Raw genomic sequence first — 22376 nt, forward strand, 5'->3', positions numbered from 1 at the left:
ATATCTTTTTCTTAGTATCATGCATATTATGTTTTCCCTTGGCAAGAATTTTATAAGACAAAAATCATAAATTATGTCTACTCACAATGGGTTTTATCCAGTATATATGAGGCCTCTGATCAACTTATGTTTATTTTGGTGAAAAATAAAATAAACTTGGACAACTAAAACAGGAACTTTGTCAAGAGTCTTTTCAAGGCAGAAATATTTCAAAGAGAAATTATAAAAATGAAAAATCCAATCTTGTGTAACACTTAAGCTTTTATTAATTTGATCTCTTTTGTTTGGCAAGGACAAAGCTCAATGGTTTCCTCTTCATGAGCCTCTAATTATTACAATTTACTAAAATCTCCCAAAGTTGACTTTTGGTGTTTTGATTCTTGAATAATCTATTTAAAGATTTTAACTAACTTTCCATGTAATACAACTAAAACATAATCATTCATAAATCTATTCTCAACTTTTATGTGAGATGGATTGATTTGCAAGGTAGTTCTCCAAAGCCTGGTTACTGAAGAGAAGGAGAAATAAAATGTTTATTCTTCCATGTTGAAGTTGTTTGTATTTTCAAAGTCTACCTCACCATAAAAATATAGTAGTATATGTACTTTACACATATGTATAAAATTTGAATATTAAATTTTCCATTTTCATGGGTAAATTATTGCAAGCTATAAAGTCATAAAGCCCCAGTGTACCTGAATTCTAAACATATTTTCTACTTTATAACAGTTTCTTAATTTGGTGAATTTTGTGGTTTTACCCATTTGTTATTCTCTACCAAAGATATAAATTTCTATTATTTCCACAACACTAATGCATCTTTAACATTTTATTACTGAGTTATCACAGCATTTATTACAATACCAGCATTTATCATAACATTATTCCAAACGGTTTACTTTGATACCAAGAACTGATTTACTAAACCAACCAACCAACCAATGCCCCAAAACTGGTATGTAAACTGACATGTAAAACTAGTCTCATTATTTCACCTCTGAGAAATTTTTCTACTAGTGGATCAACACAGAAGCTTAAACTTCTGCAAGTTCTCCTTGAAGCAAAGCCCATCAGCTGGAGTGGGCTGAAGCATTGCTAGTCAGGCCTATGATTTCTGGGTTCTCCATTCTATCTGATCCAGGAACAGGTTTAATTTCTCTGGCCTATTTAAGCATAAGAAATTGCAGTCATTGACTAGCCTAATACTTCCCTTGAAAGAAAACTTCCAGCTATTTTTTACTCTTTAAGCTTTGAAGACTGTATGACTATTAATTTTTTGACAGATATAACCATGTGTTTAGGGGAGAATTCTATTCCTCACATATGCATTTCTCATGCCTCGATGTTACTATAAGAGAGCTTGAGAGTATGGTTCACTTATTCTTCCAAAGACTTCAGGTACTATTATTAATATTTTATTCAAAAACTAAAAATATCTAAGACAAAGTTTGTGTTAGATAAGATTCCAGAGCAACAGCAAAAAGGAATTGCTCAAACAAACCAGGGTTATGCAGCTTACCAGCAGGTGTACAATTCCAGAGTAATAGAAAACTTAAAAATCTCTGAAAAAGATGTTATAAACCACAAATAATCTATAACTAGACAAGACTAGAAAGAAACCAAGTGAAGAAGGAGAAATCACTGAGTAGGAGGTAATGAAGAAGGTGAAAATACCAGGAATTCTTAATGGATGAGCTCCAGCAGTGTGGCCTATGGGTAATAGTAGCCTGTAGGTTCACATGCTTATGATTCATTATCCATTCAAAAGAACACAATGCAATGAAGGATTTGTAAAGGGGATTTAACAGAAGACTTGGAAATGACCTAGTGGAAAAGAGTTCAGCTTTAGAAGTAGTTTGCAGAAAGGCTGTCATGTTCCACTGCTAAGAATAGCAGGATACAATACATTTCCAAATCTGCTTGGTGGGAGAGAATTTGCAGAATTGCAGTCTGTAGAAACACTGGAACGAGTTTCTGTGAAACAGGTCTAGAGGAAGCATGGCCAGGATGTCAAAGGTATTAGAAAAGGAGGATCAGAATGCCAAAATCATTTGAAATCTGTAGTCACACAGCAAAATGCCATACTGGAACTGCAGTGTAATAGTGAGCATGGCAGAGATGCAGGCATGGGTAGTAGGCAGCATCCAGCCACAGCTTGCCGGTGAGCTTCAGGGCACTGAGGCTGAATTCTGGCTACGATGGTTATTACATCCCAGAAGTGTGATGTGCACTTTAGAAATAAATTAGCACAATTAGGAGTTGGCATCCACTATCCAGGAAAGTCAGAGCATTGCTGTCTCCTCCATTCCCAGAAACTGATGCATTGCTTTCATGGGTCTCACAGGGAGAGGCCAGGACCAGGACAGGCCCCTGGTTTTCAATCCTTCAAATTCACTTCCGGTGCCAATTTTCAATCACACAGCTAAGCATCTTCCTGGAAGAACTGACGTTGCTTGTGATTGAATATCTTTGTGGTTACTCACTGCAGCCCTCTGGATCCCTGACAAGATTCTCACCCAACTCAGTGACTTACAGCACTTTCCTACAGAGCCTTATCTCATTGTACAAGTTCAGGTTTGTGTTCATGACCAATTGTAACTTCTCTATTCATCTAAAGGACACTTTAGGTCATGAATGAAGCTTCCATTCATGACACCAAGTCAATTATCTTTGCTTAGTCATTGCAAACGTCACTTACACAGAAGTGAAGAAAAATATAAAGTAGATCTGTCACCCTCTGTGTTCAGTGCAGAATGTCTACAAGATATCTGGTAATGAATTCAGCAGCTCTGTGGAAGCAATAATTCACTGTATGTCATGTGAGAATGGAAAGGTTATAGGACAAGTCTCCTTTAGCTGTGACAATTTCCCTGTGCTGCTCAGAGGCCATGCAGCCATCGATGCTTCTCATTCCTCATGGAGAAACTTCTGGTGCTGTTGATATATGCTTCTTTCTTTCTGGGCTGGAGTCCATTTTTCATTGTATCTGTATCTCCTTTGGATTTTCAAAATTCCTCTGAACCAAAAGCTTAGAATATATGAAAAGAATTAGGCAACTAGGAACAAGTTTTTCTTTTATTATCAAGAAATCACATGAATTATGTTTTTCATTTCATAAACTATGGCAATTTGTATTTTAATTCACTTTTTATGTCTGAGTTTCCCCCTTGAACTTTACTGGGGGTCACAGAGGTTGGAGCTCCTCTTCTGTGGGAGTAGCCATAGGTTTTTCAGTCATTCTAGGCTTGGGCCTTTGGGTCCTTAGCTGGGTGCATTGGGCATATTTTCATTACTTTGAACAGGCACTGAGTAGTTGTAGAAAATGGCCTGGTTAGTCATGGCAGCATGCTTAGGCTGAGTGAGGGCCTGATCATAGTGAGACTTCCAACATGATCAGCACCAGCTCTTTTGCTTAGGCAATTCTTGAGGAAGGTGGAGAGTCTCTTGGTGATCTTGGTCTCCACAGCCTCATCTCTGAGTTTTAATAGAAGATCTGCTTGGTTTTAACTAGGCATATTTAAGAATTTGACAAGTTCTTTTTTTTTAAGTAAATTTATTTTACAACATCATTTAGTTCAACATAATAGCCACAGATTCCCCTGTTCTCCCACTCTCGCCCCCCCTCCCCCTCCCCCCCAACCCACCCCCATTCCCACCTCCTCCAGATCAAGGTCTCCCCCGAGGACCGGGATCGACCTGGTAGTCTCAGTCCAGCCAGGTCCAGTCCCCCCCCTCCCAGACCGAGCCAAGTGTCCCTGCATAGGTCCCAGGATTCAAACAGCCAACTCATGCAACAAGCCCAGGACCCGGCACCAACACACGGCTGCCTCCCAAAGAGATCAAGCCAAATGACTGTCTCACCCGTTCAGGGGGCCTGATCCAGTTGGGGGCCTCTCAACCTTTGGTTCATAGATCCTGTGCTTCCATTCATTTGGTTATTTGTCCCTGTGCTTTATCCAACCCTGGCTTCAACAATTCTCGCTCATATAAACCCTCTTCTTTCTCACTAATTAGACTCCCAGTGCTCCACCAGGGGCCCAGCCGTGGATGTCTGCATCCAGATTCCTCAGACCTTCCTTGGATGGGGTTTATGGCACAACTAACAGGGTGTCTGGCCATCCCATCACCGGAGTAGGTCAGTTCCTGCCGTCTCTCGACCATTGCCAGCAGTCTTTTGTGGGGGTATCTTTGTGGATCTCCGTGGGCCTCCCTATCTCTCTGCTTCCTCCCCTTCTCATGTGGTCTTCATTTACCATGGTCTCCTATTCGTTGTTCTTTTGTTTTTTAATCTTTGAAAATATATCTATAAATTATAACATATTTATAATCCCCAGAAAAAATTAATATAAAGGAACAGACTTTTGTATTCCATTGTTAGAATTAAGCAGATTATGAATATTTCACTGTATTTTATTCAAATTTCTTTTGGTTTTCAGAACCACAAGTCACAAATACAGGTAAAACTCTCACATTATCTCATCCTGACTTCATTTTACATATTACATTGGCCCTGTTTTGGATGCCAAATTTGCCACTTTCTTGCTTTGGGACAATGGAGCATCTTTTAACCTCTTAGAGGCTGTATGCTCCTGTGCAATAGGCTTGTGGTGGTTGTATATCAATAAGTGATGGGACACTCTCTTGGACTGATTTAAAAGAATTTGCCCACGATCAACCATTGGAGCTCACCAGGGAAGGGTCATTTCTTAGTCAGGGGCTCTTTGCAGGGAGTCAGAGGACCAACTTCTGAGGTGGCTTATTCACTTGGCTGGGAAGTTGGTACAGGTTGTTGTTTTGGTTGGCTGAGCTGAGGCTGGGAGGTGTATTGCTTCTAACAGCAGCTTCTCTTGGGCTTCCCAGAAGCATGGGAGTTGGATTCCAAGGGTTAGCAGCCAGAGATAAAGAGGCCAGCAGAATCTGTGTGACCTCCCATGACATAGCCTGAAAACTCACACAGTCATGTCTACTAAACTCTTGTCAGTCAGCCTGACTAGGCTTAAGGGAAGTGAACAGAAACTAGTGCTTGAAGGGATGTCAGACAAGAGATCTTATGCCTTAGATCTACACTTGAGCCTGAAACTGTGATTATGTCTTAGTTCTGAAGCATGCCATTTCTAGAAGTATTCAAGCTGTCCTTTGTGTCCCAGTTTTAATTGTATTTACCGATAATTAATCAGAATGAAAACATTTCATTTCAGATCTGCCACACTGATTGTTGCCTTGTCACTGAATTAAGGGATAGAGGATTCCTGTTCTACTGTGTTTAGCTCAGAGAAGACAAAATTCAGGAAGATGAGGACCAGTTACTAGATTTATTGCTACTATCCTTCCTTCCTTTAATTTTATCTATCTATCTATCTATCTATCTATCTATCTATCTATCTATCTATCTATCTAATTTTTTGACACAGGATTTCTCTATGTAGCCTTGGTTGTCCTGGAACTCACTGTGTAGACCAGGCTGGCCTCAAACTCACAGATTTGCCTGCCTCTGTCTTCTGAGTGCTGGGATTAAGGGCATGTGTCACCACCACCCAGCAGTATTATTCTTTTTGTTTTGTGATATCAAACATGGAACCTACAAGCTCTTGCAAGTTAGGAAGGAGTTCTGTCACTATGCTATATACCTCAACCCCAAATATTTATCCTAACCTTATCTTCTGGCTCATCATTATTCCTCAGTTATATTGCAGTTTTCTTGTTCTATGAGGTGATTTATATGAAATAAAGCTGGGCAGGAACTTGATGCCCATTCAGTTCACGCAAAGAGAACCTACAGCACCCACCAGGAAGAGGGGCTCTTAGGAGAGACTAGTTATTCCAGAGGCAGGGGGCAATGCAACTCTTCCCGTGTTAGCAGGAAACACAATACTCTACACTGTCACTAATTTGCCACTGTTTTCTGTCTGATGAATCTGAGCTTTCAAAAGGCATGACTTGTTGTGATAACCTGAGTCTCTGGGTTTGGCAATCCCAGCACCCCAAGTGCCTGTGGGTACCATGCTGTGTCTGCCATGCAAAGGAACTTGACAATGCCATAAAATAGTGACTGGGGATGCTTTACCACTTGCCTAAACATTGTAATCCCCTCCAAGGCTAGAGAGAAGGAGATGACATAATGTCATCTTCATGGCTGTTCCCATTGCTCTTGTTATGACTCGGGAAGCTTCTGGTCTTTCATTTCCCAGCAAGCATGCAAAACTAAACACAGGGAAAACAGAGAGCCAATGAAATGGGCCACAGCACACCAAACTCTAGCTGGAATAGTGCAGGACAGGGAGTCCTGAGACCAGTGTACATTATAGCTTCCTGCTACTCAGAAGCAATCATGCCAAGGGGACCTTCTTCACTCCCATCTCATCCCTCTCCAGCTCAGGTTCTGATGTGTGCTCTGATATGGTTCAGCTGCCCCCAGTGTAGCTTAATGCAGAGAATTGGGAAGCATCCCCACTCAGGCTGGTATTCTTTGGTTTTCCTTACACTGGGAAATGAGATGAGAGGATATAAGAGAGAAATGGTCTTTATAGCAGGGGCTCTTGCCTCAGAAAGATGCAGAGCCTCCTAAACAGGGTATAGACATACCCAGTGGCTGTCTGTTGCTATCACAGAATACCTGAGACTAGATAATCAATGAAAAAGAATTTACTTCTACAGGCTTTTGTACTGCCTCCTAACCCCCATGTAAGAGGAAAGGTCATGAGAACATGGGAAAGAGGTGTTGGAGGCGGGAGAAACCTGAAGAGGTAATCTTGTTCTCTAGACATCTTTTCTCTTGACAAAGACATTCACTGCTCTTAAGATCCAGTCCCAAAGCCCTGTCTGGCAACACTGTTACAATGCCTATCAATTTGCTTCTCTTTATAGCACTTTTTTTCTTCAACTATTGATTCCTCGTATTTCAGAAATTTTGTTCAGCTTCGAGTTATGTGAGAATTTGTAAAATCCCAACAATGGCCGCTTGTTCCACCAGAGTGGGTTGTGTCCTGGTAGAACCCTCATTAGACTCAAGATCAGGTTTTTCACATCTGGAAAGGGTAGCTGATGTACCGGGTAGAAAATCACCAGTCAGTCACATTTTGATGCCTAGAGGTTTTACCTTCTATGAATGACTTTATTCTGGACAGGTATACTTCTCCTTGTAAACTCTGATAAGGAAAACAACAAAACAAAACTCAGTTGAAGAATCTGTGGCCTCAGGTTACCTATGAGAGTCATGCAGGTTCCAAGGAGGCTGTCACTGGGGCAGGGTGGGGTGAGGTAGGGGTGGGTGGGAGGCTGTAGAACTTGCCAGAGTGTCCATGAGATGGCTCCATTCACCTTTCCTTTCCTTTTTGATTGGCACTGACATGTTTCTCTGCTCTTTGTTTTCCCTAGTAGCATGAACTTTGAGGGCCGAGCTCTCCCTTTCCTTCCTAATTTATGTCAACCCATGGGATGCTTTGCAGGTGAACATGTCCTCTTTGTGAGACGCTCACACAGTGACTTTTTCCTTAATATTTCCAGTGTTGTTCTTTTAGATGCAGGAACAAGCTTGTTGCAGTTACTCCTGAAGGATCCCTAGACCTTGAATGATGTAGTATGTTGTCTTTGATTCTTGCATCTGGGATGCTGCTCAGTGTCTCTGTCAGGTGCTTTAATAATGGTATTTACTATTCTCTGACTTTTTTCATGCGTTTGTTTTGCAAGAGCTTGCTCATCCTTATAAAGATGCCAGTAACGCAGCTGCTCACACCACCCTTATCTCAATGCAACACACACACTGAGTGTTTGCTTTCTAGTATTTAGAAAAGAACAGCAATTGTCCCTTTCTTTTCTTTCTCTCTTTTCCTGCAAAGCTTATGTAGCCCAGACTAGCCTATGTAGGTGAGGATAACCTTGAGGAGGTGACTCCCTGCCTCTACCTCCCAACTGTTGGGATCATAAGCAAACATTATCCCATCTACTAATAAGTTTTTTTTTTTTTTGTCTTCTGCAGCATTCAGTTTTAATAGCAATTCTGTTCTTCCTGAAATTTCTCAGCTCTGAAGGCTGCGCTAGCTGTGCACTGTTGCACGAGGGTAGAAATGCCTTTAGGAAGCCAGATAATTTTCATCAGCTGCTTAATAACTAGACGGAAAGGCTGCCAACAACAGTGACTGCAGGGTCTTTACTGAAGTCCCCTTCTGAGTTTCTTTAATGTTTCAGTTGCTGTCTGTTCATATCCACTGTTGACCAAAGACTGGTCGGTACTAACGGCCTCATCTGTAGTCACATTTTATTCCAGACAAAGCACAACTAAAAGATCCCACCTTCTCTGTTTGATGCTACCCTACATTTTTTTTTTTTTTATTATCTCTGCTTCTGGCTTTTGTTCTCATTGTGAGTTCAGATTTTTGGAACAGAGTGTTTCTTGTAATCTTTACTGACAGTTTCTTTCTACTTTAGAATTTCCTAAGAGTGTGTGATACTTAAATAATGGGCTAATAAATTCTAGAACCTCTTTGAGGTCAGTGAAGCAGAAGAGAGTGACTGAAACAACAACAAAAAAATGTTCCAAAAAGCAGGAGACTAAAAACATCCCTGGATTTGTCTCAACAACTCTAAGTGAATTCTTGTCCCATCGTAAGGTATTTTCGTACAGTTACCCTGTTTTACCCAATTCATTTTTATCATTCTTGCTTATGATTAGCCAATGTTTTACTTTGTTCAATAAATCAAGTGACAAATACTTGTCAGCTTTGAAGTCTCTCTATGATTCCATTTTATTGTCTGCTTCTAAATTTTAGACATTTCTTCTTTGAAACACTATTTTCTTCTTTCTTTTTCTTTTTTTTTCTTTTTCTCTTTATAACCACATCATTACTTTTGGTTCTCCATTTCCCAGGACAATCTCCATCTAAAGTACCATTTATTTACTGAGATTTCTCTTATAAATCCTTTTCTCTGTGAATTACTTTTCTAAGAAAATTGAATCTGATCCTATCATTCTCAAGATGAAATCCATTCAGCACTCCACACATTCCAGTAGAGCATCCTAAGTAGCATGGTCTGAATGGGGGCAGGAGTGACAGGATGCTGATTGCCTTACTCTCTGACATGTCTGTGTGTGAGTGCATGCATGAGTGTTTGTATATGTGTTGCATGTGTGTATGTGTGTACGTGTATGCGTGTGGATCTGTTAGTGTATATGGATGCAGGTATGTATGTGTATAGATGTGTTTGTGTGAATGCATGAGTTGGTTTGTGTGTGTTGACTTTGTGAGGAGAAGTGACACAAGGGGTAAATAGCCACTAGCCTTTTGGGACACCTATTTCTTACTAGGAGAAGAGCAGCTTATTCACTGGGTTGACATTCTTTCTCTGAGTGCCAAATATGAAATAGTTTGCAAATTGCTAGTGCAAGGTCCCTCACAGACTGACGTATTATTCATGCTGTAAGCTGGATGTGCAGAACTAGCTGCTCATGGCATTCTTAGAGCCAGATTTTTCCAGACTTTCTTGTATGCATTTTGTTTTTTTTTTCCTCCAGGATTTTGCTTAAGGAATATATTTTTTTGATTATTTAAAATTCCCTTTCTTTGTTCTATGTGATATCCCATACACATGGATAAGGCCCATGCTCTGCACATCCGTGCTTGATTCAGTTATGCCTCAGCTTCTGTTTGTTTTTTGGTCTACTTGATTTACTTAGTATAACATCACCTTCTCTTCACTGTTCCGTATGTTCTCAGGACTGGCTCACCTATTACAAGGTAAGATCCCCTGGGAAATGGCTAGGTTCTTCTACTCATCTCTGTATCTTGTGGCTTACCACACAGATGTCCCTAAATGACTATTTCTTGAATGAACAGATCAATAAATCCACAAAAGATTAGCTATCTGACCTACTTTAGATATCTCAAACTAAATAAGGTGTTCGGTCAGAACAATAAATACTTCCACATCTGGACAGAGTGATGACCCCAGGACAAGAAAAGATATGCCTTAAATGCAGCTTAACCAAACTCTGAAATATCTACAACAGTTGGCATCCTACCTAGGAAATGGAAACAATGCAGAAAGCCAGCAGGTGGAATGGTTAAAGGAAACAAATAGAATGCCAACCCAGTGCTACCAAGCTAGGCTGGAAGAGACTGAAGTGTTTTAAAGTGGTGACAGGTCTAAAATGAACCCCAAAGAGGCTCAGAGTAGAGCAAACATGTTTGTCTCAATCTACTCAAGTCTTGGTGCTCTGGCTGTTTTGTTAATCATAGCTGTAGCATGTAGATGAGAATCCCTCTTGTTTGAACAAGTATGTATGTGCATACACATAAACACATGTACACATATTATAGGCACATATAAATGATTTAAATCTATTCATAGAAGGATAGCAGTCACTTGAAATTAATCAATTCTGCTTTCCACCTGAAAGCTTCTGATCATGAAGAAATATCGGTTTGCATGAGATAGAAGTTAGATGGATAGTTGTCTAATCAGCAAGAGAGAGAGAGTGTATGTGTAACGCAAATATATTTTACAGTATTGATACTCTCCTATTGACTACAAACTGGGATTATGCCAGCTGAGTATGTAAAATATTTGTAATTCTTAATATAATCTGACAGATTATTTTAGATAAGACAGATTCTCCTGTAAAGCCAATTCAAGTTTTAAATTGGTTTATTGGTTTTTCACTTGTAATTTTAGGTTGGAATACTTAAAAAAATTTCAGTAAATTCATGAGACTTTATAAAAACTTGAAATTTAATTTTTGTATAAGTTTATTTTATTAGACTTATTTACTGGGGCAGCTTTAAAAGTGACGAACATGCAGTTTTAGTAGAAAGAATCTTTGGAAAATTCCCAAACAATGATAACTATGATGAATTCAGTACAGGTTAAATGCTAAGAAACTTTTAATTTGCAAATGAAACAAATCATGTAAATGAATCCAGACTCTAGATTTAAATAGATCAAACAAAGTTGAAGCCAAATGGAAAGTCTGATCATTTTTCCATAGTTCTCCTGCTCAGCCCTGGGTTTGAAATGAGGATATAATCTGCTCTTTTGTGAGACATAGGGCAGGAAAGCCCAGGTCACCTGTTGACCCGTTGGAGTGGTTTATATGGAGCATTCCATATGGAGCATTCCTGAAGTCACGTTTGGTTTGGCTAGAACTTCTTTTAGGAAGTGACTTCTTTTGTGTTTCCTGGTTCTTCTGCACGGAGAGCTCTTTTTTTGGCTTTGCTTTGTATTTCCTTTGTGTCCTTTAGGTCTTAGTTCAAAGCTGTCACCCAAAACAGCTCTCTGAATCACACAGGAAAACTCTTGTAGGTTTTTGCTCTGGGATTTCCCCCATTGCAGACACTCCTGGATACTTCTTAGCACCTTGGGCCTCAGAGGCATTTAGCATCCTAGTCTCAAATTTCATGATCAACTTCCGTGTAACACCTCGGGCACTTGGACACAGCGGCACCTACGTTTTAAATAAGCTGTCCAAAGCTCCTTGCTGTTAACGTCCCACAGTTGTAGGAAAACACCTTGGAAAGAAGCTGGTGGACATTTTTAGGGGGTGGGTTTGAAATCCATTTTGTAGAAGTCAGTCACTCAACTGTGTGCTTTGGAGAAGAACAGATTGGGTTAGTAGCTAGCTAGGCAGCCTCTGCTACAGCTGTATAGGTATTAGGAAATTTCTCACGATGATGTTGAATGAATCACTACAAGTTTGAAGCCGACTGGACTGTGGAAGGAACGATGTCCTTGAAATAGACCATTAACTCGAATGTAGATTTTCTGTTCTTATGGCCAGCGAACGAACAAAGAGGGAGAGAAGGGGGGAAAGGTGTGTGTGTGTGTGTGTGTGTGTGTGTGTGTGTGTGTGTGTGTGTGTAGATTTCCAAGTGGGAAATATGGACAAAGCAGAGGAGCTAGTCAGCTATGCTCCATATGATGAGTAACCTGTTTTGTGCCACACACGCAGACTTCTACATTGCTGTCCAAGTCTTATGAACATGCCCTATTACCTCGTTTCAGTTCCACATATACGCCTTTTATTGCTAGTTACTTATACGACATTTTTTCCAAGGGAATTAAATCAGATCTTCATAAAACCTTAAATATTTAAGCCTGATACAATAGATTTTTAAAGTTATGATATGCCATTTTGTTCTAAAATCTCCAAATATCTCTTTTATTATTTGGTCTTTAAAATGTTTTGCTTTATTGCCTAGTGTTAATATGCATAAGTACAGCATCATGAGTATAAACCATAAAGCTGTGTATGAAAGGGAGGGGAAGCTAGGGAACATTCTAAAGATAATAAGTTATCATTTCAAAAGTAGCCAGAACCAGGGCTTCCAATTCTGTAAATAGCATTCCCATAAAGTATTTGTTACATTTGTATGAAAATTTAGAAATAACATTTAAATCATAAAATATGCACTATTGAAAAAGAAAGGATCACTTTGACAAAACTCAGGAAACAGGATTACCCAGAAATCTAGAAGAACAAAATTTCCAGCAGCCAACAGAACCCAATAACATATATACTAAGGAACCTTAATGAGAGTTAAGAGAATCTGACAATCAGAAGGCCTCACTGGCCTTTCGGATAAGGTTTTCATGACTCGGGACAGAAATCCTGATGGTAGCTGACTGGTTGTGAATGAGGTGGAAAAATGGGGGGGCTGTCAGTCTGGGAGACATAAGGAAGGGGCATGAAAGACAGGAAGGGTGAATACATAACATGTGTGGAGGCAGCAGGCATGCCTTTATTCTTTTTTTTAAAAAAATGGTGTGACTTCTTAACTGAGGAAGGAGTAAACAACGAAACTGAGTGCCTGGAAGAGGGGAGAAAGAAAAGAGTAGTTCAAGAAGCAACAGGCCTTTATGTATTGGAAGCAGAGAGATAAAAGCCACAAAAACACACAGGATGGAGTGAATCTTCCTTTTCTGTGTCAGGGAGGTCATAGTTACAGATAGACAGATGGTTCTGAATGCAGAGAGAGCTCAGGCATTTGAGGGGTGGGGCGGGCAATGGGTTTCAACTCTTTATGACAATATTTCCATGATAGTCTTTGTATAGGTATCATAGATGCACACATGTGTAAGCAGGTGTGTACACCTGTGCACACATGTGCAGAGGCCAGAGAAGGATGTTATGTCCTGCTCCCTCTGTCTTATTCCCTTGAGACAAGGATTCTCAATGAATGAGAAGTTAGTAGACTGGAGCCAGAAAGGTCCAGTGCTCCTACTCTCTGCATGCACTGCCCCTCGTCCCTGCTGCCACCCTCCCAGTGGTGGAGTTACAGGCACACACGTAACCACTCCTGGCTTTACCAGCTGTTTACATGGGCAGTGGGGTCTGAACTTAGACCTTTATGCTTGCTGACAAATCATTTTTACCCGGGGATCCATCTCTCTATTCTTCTGTGAGAGTCTTGATGATAAAGGCACTTAAAAGAAGAGAAGAGACCATGAATTGCGTGATCACTTGGAGTTTCAGTCAATTACCCCTGAACAGGGGTTGGGGGCTCCAATATCTCTGAAATGTAGGCTTCTTTAAGGTACCAGTAACTCAAAATGTTAATTGATATGAGCTCTGGCGAAGATGCTGACTAGAAACAGGTGAACGGATGGTGTGGCAGGTGGCTGGCTCTCATGGGACACTGTGAAGCTTCATCAAGGCAGGTCCTAGGCATCACTAAGGACCAACACAGAGAACGGAGGGCTCAGTATACCAACAGTGCAACTGGCTAACCTGGACTAGTGCATTACTCATCAGAGTGGAGATGGGGTCAGGATTAAGTTGTTTGAATTCAAATTTAAAATAGAATTACAGAAACACTGCCAGAGTGTCACTGGTTCCTGCTAAATTTTACCACGACTAACCCTACAGTGATTTTTCTTCTGGTCATGAATTCCAGGTGCCACAGGGTGTGGACAGTCCATCATTTGTTTCCCCACTCTTGTGATCCCATCTGGGCTGCAAGTCCCTCATCTTCCATTCTATACCATCTGGACAGCAGAATCTTCTTTCTTCCCCATTAACTTAAGAATGTTCTGCACAACTTGACACTGCTGCTGAGCAGGAGATCCAAGGATACAGCTTTTAAGAACTGCCACTCATGCTGTGGTGGGCTTTTCAGTGCTGCAGCTGCCTTTGAGTTATCCATGCTCCTGTAGGTAACTCTTCACCCATTCCCTGGTGAGGAACTCCAAATATCCAATAGACTCATGGTTTCATCAACCTATACAGGAGTGGAACCACACTTTTGGTCTTCCATCACTACTATATGTGTAGCAAATAGACATTTGCTCACATTTAACCAGAAAATGTCACACAGCTGTATATTCTATAGAATGCCCACTGTGTTAGGAAATGAGGTTGCTTTGGTAAATACCGTGACCTTAGAAAATTACTGTTGTGTTAAATGTTTCCAAAGAAAATACGTAACATGCCAAGAAAGCATTGAACAATCTATCACAGGTCCCTTGAGATAGCCTGAAAGAGGGAGAAGAAAGTGGCCAACTTCGGGAAAAGATAATTAAGCTTGGGTGGGAAGAAACGTGCCAGTGGGTAGACAGAGGGAGGAAACCTCCTTCAAGGTGTGAGCAGGCACTTGGGAAAGAGTGAAGAGAGCAGAATTCAAACTGTACACAGTCCCTGCTCAGGCTGAGTTAAGGAAGTCTGCAGTGAGTTGGACAGCAGCTGTGGCTCGGCTTCCCTAGGATCTTAGCCTTTACTTTGGAAATGGTTTGAATGAAAGGTTTCTTCTATCTTGACCCTGTGGAGGGTCTTGCTTGGTCTGTGGGTTTTGGTGCTTGGGCCTATGATAGTATTACAGAGAAAAAGATTGTCTCATGACATATCCAGGAAGTGATGTCCTCTCTCTGCCTTTGCATGGTAGCTCAGGTCCTTCTTGGGCTGCCTGACCTTCCATAGGTGGAATGACTGAGGTCACCACTTGCAGATCCCTGATGCTTGGTGATTGCTCAAATCTATGTGCCAGGTGCAATTTGGAAGCCAAGAGGAAAAGCAAGACTAGAATAGATTTCTCAGAAAAACCTGTTAGTATTGATATACAGTGGTGGGTACTTTTCAGCATAGTTTGTCTTATTTCCACACTTCCTAGAAACAAAACCTTCCCTTTTGGTAGGTCTGACAAGATAATAACAAGCTGGCAGTTCACTTTGGCTGAGCACGCACAGAGGAGATTTCAGCAGGGGTTTATGATTACAGATCCCAAACATGCCAGTTTCACTGGATTATCCATTAAGATTGATAGGCAAATAAAAAAAGAAGGAATGAAAAACAGAAGGGAAACACATGTGATGACTTTTTCATGAGGACAAAGGATGAAAGTCATGGACCCCACCCAGTGCTCTGTCAGCTTTTATCTCTTTGTCTTTGACCTGAGATCACAATTTTTATAAGAAACAGTAAGTAAAGCAGCTGAGAGGTAACTGGGAAGGTAAGTGGTTTGAAATGAACGTTTCCCTAAACATTTATTACCCTTTAGAAACGTCTATCTTAAATGGTAGCTCCACAGGCTCTGAAAGCTGTCCAGAGGAGAGCAGTGGAAGCGTTACTAATTCTGGACATGCTGGCAGCTTTCAGTCAAAGAACAAGGTTTAACTATGTATTCTGAATAATGCAGACATTTCATTATCAGATAGGAATCAAGATAAACGATGGAGTATTGGCCAAGATATCATGGTATTAGGGTAATTTTGAAGTTACATTTCAGAATGAGCTTTCCAGAGGACTGCTTAGACACAATGTAAAGTATTAGTAAAAAAAAAAAAAAAAAAAAAAAAAAAAAAAAAAAAAAAAAAAAACATTAGTAAATGTTTCCTTATTCAGTGTTTACACGTTTGAAAAAGAATTGGAAGAAGATGTGCTTCTCTTAGGCTGTGGGTTGGTAACGTCATATCCCGAGAGCCCTATACTGTTGCACCCAGAATTCAGCAAAGCACTGGCAGCAGTTGTGACATTCTATGAGATCGTGGAAATTGGCGGTAGACATTGCTTTTTACTCCAATTTGCTTCTGAAGATGCTGGGACAATTTAATTACACCTGTTCCTTTGATTCTTCTTTCAGTAACAATGTAAAATGTCTGTCTTGAGGACGTCCAGACTAAAAGGTTTGCAATGTCTTTTCTCTGTCATCCTTCCTTCAGCTGACTGTCATGTTATGTTGGGCAGAAGGACTGATTTTGAGCACCCCGGGGCTCTTTTTAAATCTAAGTATCATTGGAATTGATGGCAAGAGAACAACAGCATCCAGATGCTGCTGAGCAACTTTATGTATGGCCCTTATAACAAGCACTAGAATTAAACCATTAATAGACCAGGTTGTGAAGAGCCGCTTCCATCTGAGTGTGATGGCATTATGTTAGCTGATTCAGGGATTTCTATAGAGAGGCCCCATTTAATTAAAGATACCAAAGTCAATAGGACCACAGTATCTGCCAAGAGTAATATCGTCCCTGTCCTCTGACATTCTGACTCTAAAGCAGTGTTCTCAACCTTCTTAATGCTGAAGCCCTTTAATATAGTTTCTCATGGTGTGGTGACCCCCTCCCAACCATAACATTGATTTTTGTTGTTACTTCATAACTGTAATTTGCTAATTTTATGAGTTGTGGTGTAAATATCTGATATGCAACCCCCGTAAAAAGGTCTCATCTTCAAGGGGGTCATGACCCACAGGTTGAGAACCACTGTTCAAAAGAAAGACTGGGAAAGGTTCCAAAAAATCTTTATCTAGTCTAGGTGAGACTTTTATTTTATACATCATTGTGTGTTTCCTACTTTCACTTAAAAATTATAAACCTTGATGAGATGATTTTTTACATTCATTGTGTTAGACAAAAGACTAATGATTGGAGTGTCTTTTCTCCTGCAACAAGGTAGGACAGACTATTGGCATCTTTTGAGAGTCTCCTGAGAGTTCAATGAGGAGAAGAAAAAAAAAGCCCCTTTTTGTGTTAGGTACTTCATAAGATATTCAGCACAGCAATTGAAGTATTCATTTAACCCAAATCTTAGTTTCTTTGAAGTTTCAGTGGAGATGATATTCATGTTCAACCAATTGTTCCTGGTCACGTGGACTTTTTTTTATTTTTTATTTTTGGCATGGGCCTGAATTATGATCCTGAATTTTTGTACTTAGTTTTGTCAATTTGTAGAACCAATGAGCTTCTGAAGATATTATCCCCAAAGTTTCCCTCCAAGTGTGACAGGATGTTACATTAGCTGCACATTTAAAATTGCCAGGAATTCTTTTCCATTTAATATTAAAAGGACAATATCCTCAAGCAGGCACAAAACATGCTGCTAGTGTTGGCCGGTTTTTTTTTTTTTTTTAATCACTGACACCTTTAACCTCAAGGCCTAGTGTTTTCTATCATTTGTTGGGGTAACTGAGATGAGATCACATTGTCATGGATTTTGGTTCAGGCATTACTCCTGTTTAGTCGGGACAATTCACCTTGGTATTGTATTCTAGAAAGGCCATTACAAAGGTTAGCTATACATCCCCATTTTGTTAAATGCTCTATTGTAAGCAATTTGGACAGCAGTGGAAATGAGTAGATGCGATTTTCTAAAGTAATTCAACTGTGAAAACTGGTTAACATTTGCTATTGTCTTACATGAGCACACCAGACAGCTGTGTGGAAAGTGCCTTATATATTTGCAGGTGCTCAATAAATGGCATTTATTGACCATTGTGCTGGTATGTCTCTAAGACAGAATCTCAAGTCATGATATACCTTTTATTTGATACTAAACTATGACTTAGTTTCTGAGCATTTCATGAGTGACTTTTAGTAGCTCTTCATTTTTTTTTTTAAATTTCACATGAAAGGGTGTAATGTTGTTGTTTTACAAATTCATATAATTCATACACATATGGATCTCCCAATGCATTATATTACTATCATTGTTGTTGGCTAAATTTCAATTTTTCGAGCAGCATACTCCCAGTTGGTGATGACTAGAATATCCTTAACGAGGTAGCATTGCCTAGTTCTGAGGGAGACCTCACTCTGATATGGTTGACTGCACTCTCCAGGCTTCTGAGGCTCCCTCATACTCCTGAGCAGCTCGGAGTGAGGAATGAGGGGTGTCCCCTGTTTACTGTTCCCCTACCTTGTGTGACTGTGTTACTTCTATTATAACTTTACTCTGCTGACTTCAATCATTTTAGATTTGAAATATGCAAGACTTTCTGGCCTTGTGATCAGTGTCTTACTCAGAGGGAACCTGGGGAGGGTTAAGTACTTACAGGTGTCTTCTTCTTCCATGGAAATGCTGATCACGTAACAGGCATACACAAAACCAAGCAGCTGGAAAAACAAACATGTGTTCTTAGAGTCTGTACCAATATATCAATAACATCTAAGAATTTGTAATAGAATAAAACTTTACATCTAAACAATAGCTGCTGTTTAAAACTTCTTCATTTGTCAATAACCTAAATAGTTTTCTAAAAAGTAGAGATAAATGAGAAATGAAAACAATTTCTGGATACTTCACTCAGACTTCGATTTGGGATATACAAACCATCACAAATTATTCCTAATATGTAGTTTACTTTTTCATATATATAGAGCAATTTGTGCTATATTCATTATTCCTACACCAATTTTAATGTTTAACAGGCAGAAAAGGACTCAAAACATATTGCACATAAATTAAACAGCAATCACCTACTTAATAATTTAAAATTCTGCAAGAATGTAAAATCTATTGAGTACTAAATTGTTTTGTTAATTACATCATAAGAAAATATATTAGCTTGCTGGTGATTAGTCAGTGGTGAAATGTAGTGGCAGGAAAGAAAATGTATACTTTGAGTGTCTCAGAAAACAAAGGTAGCACAGAGCAGCACAGAGCAGCCTTTGCCACTGCTTCTCTGTGTTTCTTTTTCTGAGCTTCCCTGAAGCTCTTCTACACAGTTAGGGACACAACAGTTCACAGAGGTCAAAACTGTCAATTAATCTCAGCTAATCTAAAATTACTCGGGTTCTTTAATAGGGTGAAAAAGAGCTGCCTTCTTAGCCCTGGGAGAGTCGGTCATTTTGCCCTTTACTGTGTGGTCAAAACTCATTTGTTTCCTCCTCCTATCCTCATTATAAAATAATAGTGAAAAGGAAACATTCTGGTAGCCCCAGTGTCAAAGGCTTCCTACTGCAAGGAACACCTGTGGGGTATGCAACTGCCCGCGTTGATTCCTAATTCAGGCTTATTGCCCTACTCCAGACAACAGAGATGAAGGTCCAGAAGTCCGGAGAGGCTGAGTGAGAAGGTAAGGGAGCAAGGCCTGTGAGTGCGTACAGAGGGGCTTTCCTACAGGGGAGGTGGTTAGGAGAAGGATGCTGGAACTCTGGGTACACAAGGTGAGTATGCCTGATAAACAGTCAGCCAGCAAGTGGTAATGCATAGACACAGGGATGATCCGAGAAACCCTGGAGGGGGAGTGGGTGAGGTCCACAAAAATCACTGTTTGAGGGAAACACTAGCCTACGGAAACTGTCCATATTCCCCGAGTGTCCTCGGCCAGTTTTCATGTGAGTCAGTCATGTTCAGCCCTTACTCCCTGTATCTTCTATCTCTACTCCTTCATCCCTTAACAATCGAGTAAGGAGGAGTTGGTACTAAAGAGCAAAGCTGTACGGTCCCTTCTTACTGAAGACTTGGGTACTGAGATGGGCTCAAGTTGAGGAGCTGAGGGTTTGCATGAACCTGGTTGAGATAATTTAATATCTACAAGGGAATCCAAAGAAGCTGTAAATTCTGCTTGAAATAGGACCCAAAAGGTGAGATGAAATGGAGTCTTAGAATGTGCCTGAAGTGACAGTAGAAGAATGAACAGAACTGCTTTTTAGTTGGCTTCTACCCAATCCAGATTGTGCAGGACTTCAGCTACAAACAGAAAAACCAAGTGACCTATGACCACCACCACAACAGTGCTGAGAGTCCTCTCATGCTCTTCCACAGTCTCCAAGTCACAGTGACACTCCCGGGACCCAAGTGAAGACCAAGTCACTCGTGCTTACATAAATATGCACCATTTGGATGTATTATAATGTACAGTATTCTATCATTAAGTAATTTTAGTATAATTAATATAGGAATATTAATGTTTTTTTCTGTGTATTTATCTCTATCTCTATATTTTGATTCCTAAGGCAGAATTATTATAGTAACACAACACTTTTTTTTTGTTCTTATTTTTCTAACTATTGACTTGGCTTTTAGAATGTTTGCTTCATTTCATTCAAAGTCATGCCTCCTAGTTGTTTTGAAATATTCAACATAATAAAAATATATAATTACTATGAGTCAGTTAAAAATAATCAAAAATAAACTGTAGTATCTCTTTATTCTTCCTCGGTGGTAACTGACAATACTACCTTGCCATGTTGTTGTTAGTAGAGGCTATTTGCTACTAGAAAGTATGAATTTGTAAAATAAAAGACCTTCTTTTATTGCAATTTTACTTCATCTGATACATTTTTAGGTTTTATTAGTCATAGTTATGTGAACTCTATGCAGTTTCTTTGCCTATTTAGGATTTTGACATTATTAGTAATTGTTTTTTTTAACGATTTATTTTTTATTTATGTATATGTGCGTGTGTGTACCTGCATGAGAGTATGTGCACCACATATGTGCAGGTTCCTATATGGGCCAGAAGGGGGCACTGAATCCCCTGTAACAGGACATATAGATGGTTGTGAGCCACCATGTGGATACTGGGAACTGAACCTGGGTCCTCTGCAAGAGCAGTAAGTTCTCTTAATCATTTGACCATCTCTACAGGCCTTATTCTTATGATTTTGCATGGCATTTTATGGTCTAAAATGTTTGGTAAACACATTGGGATTTATTTTTTGATTTCAGAAAGTAAAGGTGACTTTGCAACACTGGAAGATTTTTTTTTTTTTTTTGCTAAATTATATGCTGGGAGGCATCTGCCAATGGATAGGTGCCTAGCTCTTGTTAGTCTCACTGTTTGGGGACTGCACATTGTATAACCAAATATATACTATGCTTAAACCAGAAACTCTCTTATGCTTGCTTTATGTTGCTGGTGGAACAACTGACACAAATAACAGAAAGCGGTTTTCTTTGCTGAAGCCTGGAATAGGCTTCATTGAGCTAATATCACACATCAGCAGGGCTGTAGTCCTTCTAGATGGTCTTACAAAATCTATTTCCTTGCTTTTATAGTTTCCATAAAATTTCTGTCTTCCTTGACTGGTGTCACCACCTCTCTGTCTTCAATGCCAGCCACTACAGGGCAGATTTCTTCTCATGTTACTATCACTCTTATCTCCCCTATTCTGCCTCCTTGACCTGCTTTTCCTGGTGCGAGTCTTGTGTTGAACCCACTTGGACAATCTCCACATTATTAAGCCCATCTGATTATCACACCTACTTTCATCCATAAACTCAAATTATTTCCTTTTGTGTTGAGTAGTTATTTCATCCCAAGTTTTATGGATTGGCATGTGGAAATCTTCTGAGGACATTTATTCTACATCTGTGAACTTGTGTTTTAAGCCATGGGCAGGCTTGCATAGAACTTCATTCAGCTCTAGGAGCCAGTGTGAGAGTGATTTTCTGAGGTCGGTGTCTGAGCTGGAATCATGGTATTGGATGATTTGAACAGAAAAGTTGTCTCTTCTTCTGTACCTCTCAGCAAACCCCATTGCGTAATACTGAGATGAAAGCAACCGCAAGTCATTGCACATTTTTACATCTGGCTTTATATCTTTCAACTTCACTAAAATATGTGTCCTAAGAGCAGAACCTAATTGTTTTAAACACCACTTATTTCAAGTGGTCTTACTGACCACTTCAAATTGGGGAGTATCATTTTGCATTTTCAGGCAGCATGGCTTTTATTTTGTATTGTGCTTGACAGAGACCACACATATACCAAGAGAATGATGCATGTTCATTCTTAACGTGAAACATAATTCACAGATGTGTGTGCAACCAGTTTCACTTGAAAGCCACAGATTGTTACAGAAGAAGCAATGATGTGACTTGAAATTGTTAAACTTAGAATGTAATTTGTAAATGTGCCGGACCCTGCATGAATCCCAGGTAGCTTCAGTGCTACATGGCTGCCACAGGTAATCTGGTCACACTGTGGCTCCTGCTGTTTCCCTCTCTGCATCCCCCAAGGCATTGCTGGAGCCTCAGTGCCACATTTCACCTGATGTGTGGACATGGTGAGGCCACCACTGGGAAACTCCAAGTCAGATATTGTTAGAAGATAGCTTTTCTTAGGTTAAAGATAAAAGTAAATGAGAAAAAAAATGTAGCATGTTATCCTCATGCTGCAAATGTGATCTGTGCATCCTTCAGACACAGGCATTCTGGGTCTGGC

At 39.9% G+C, this 22376-nt stretch overlaps 1 protein-coding gene across 2 annotated transcripts in view; it reads right to left on the reverse strand.

The window, feature by feature from the left end:
• The window catches only part of Nkain3 (sodium/potassium transporting ATPase interacting 3), a 684808-nt gene that overhangs the window by 23172 nt on the left and 639260 nt on the right, over positions 1-22376 (reverse strand). For both annotated transcript variants that reach the window (XM_037202467.1, XM_037202466.1), the window contains exon 5: positions 18258-18318. In XM_037202467.1, coding sequence (XP_037058362.1) covers positions 18258-18318 — 61 coding nt within the window. The remainder of the gene's footprint in view (positions 1-18257; positions 18319-22376) is intronic.

The sequence above is a fragment of the Peromyscus leucopus genome, chromosome 2, assembly GCF_004664715.2.
Source record: "Peromyscus leucopus breed LL Stock chromosome 2, UCI_PerLeu_2.1, whole genome shotgun sequence".
Taxonomy (NCBI): domain Eukaryota; kingdom Metazoa; phylum Chordata; class Mammalia; order Rodentia; family Cricetidae; genus Peromyscus; species Peromyscus leucopus.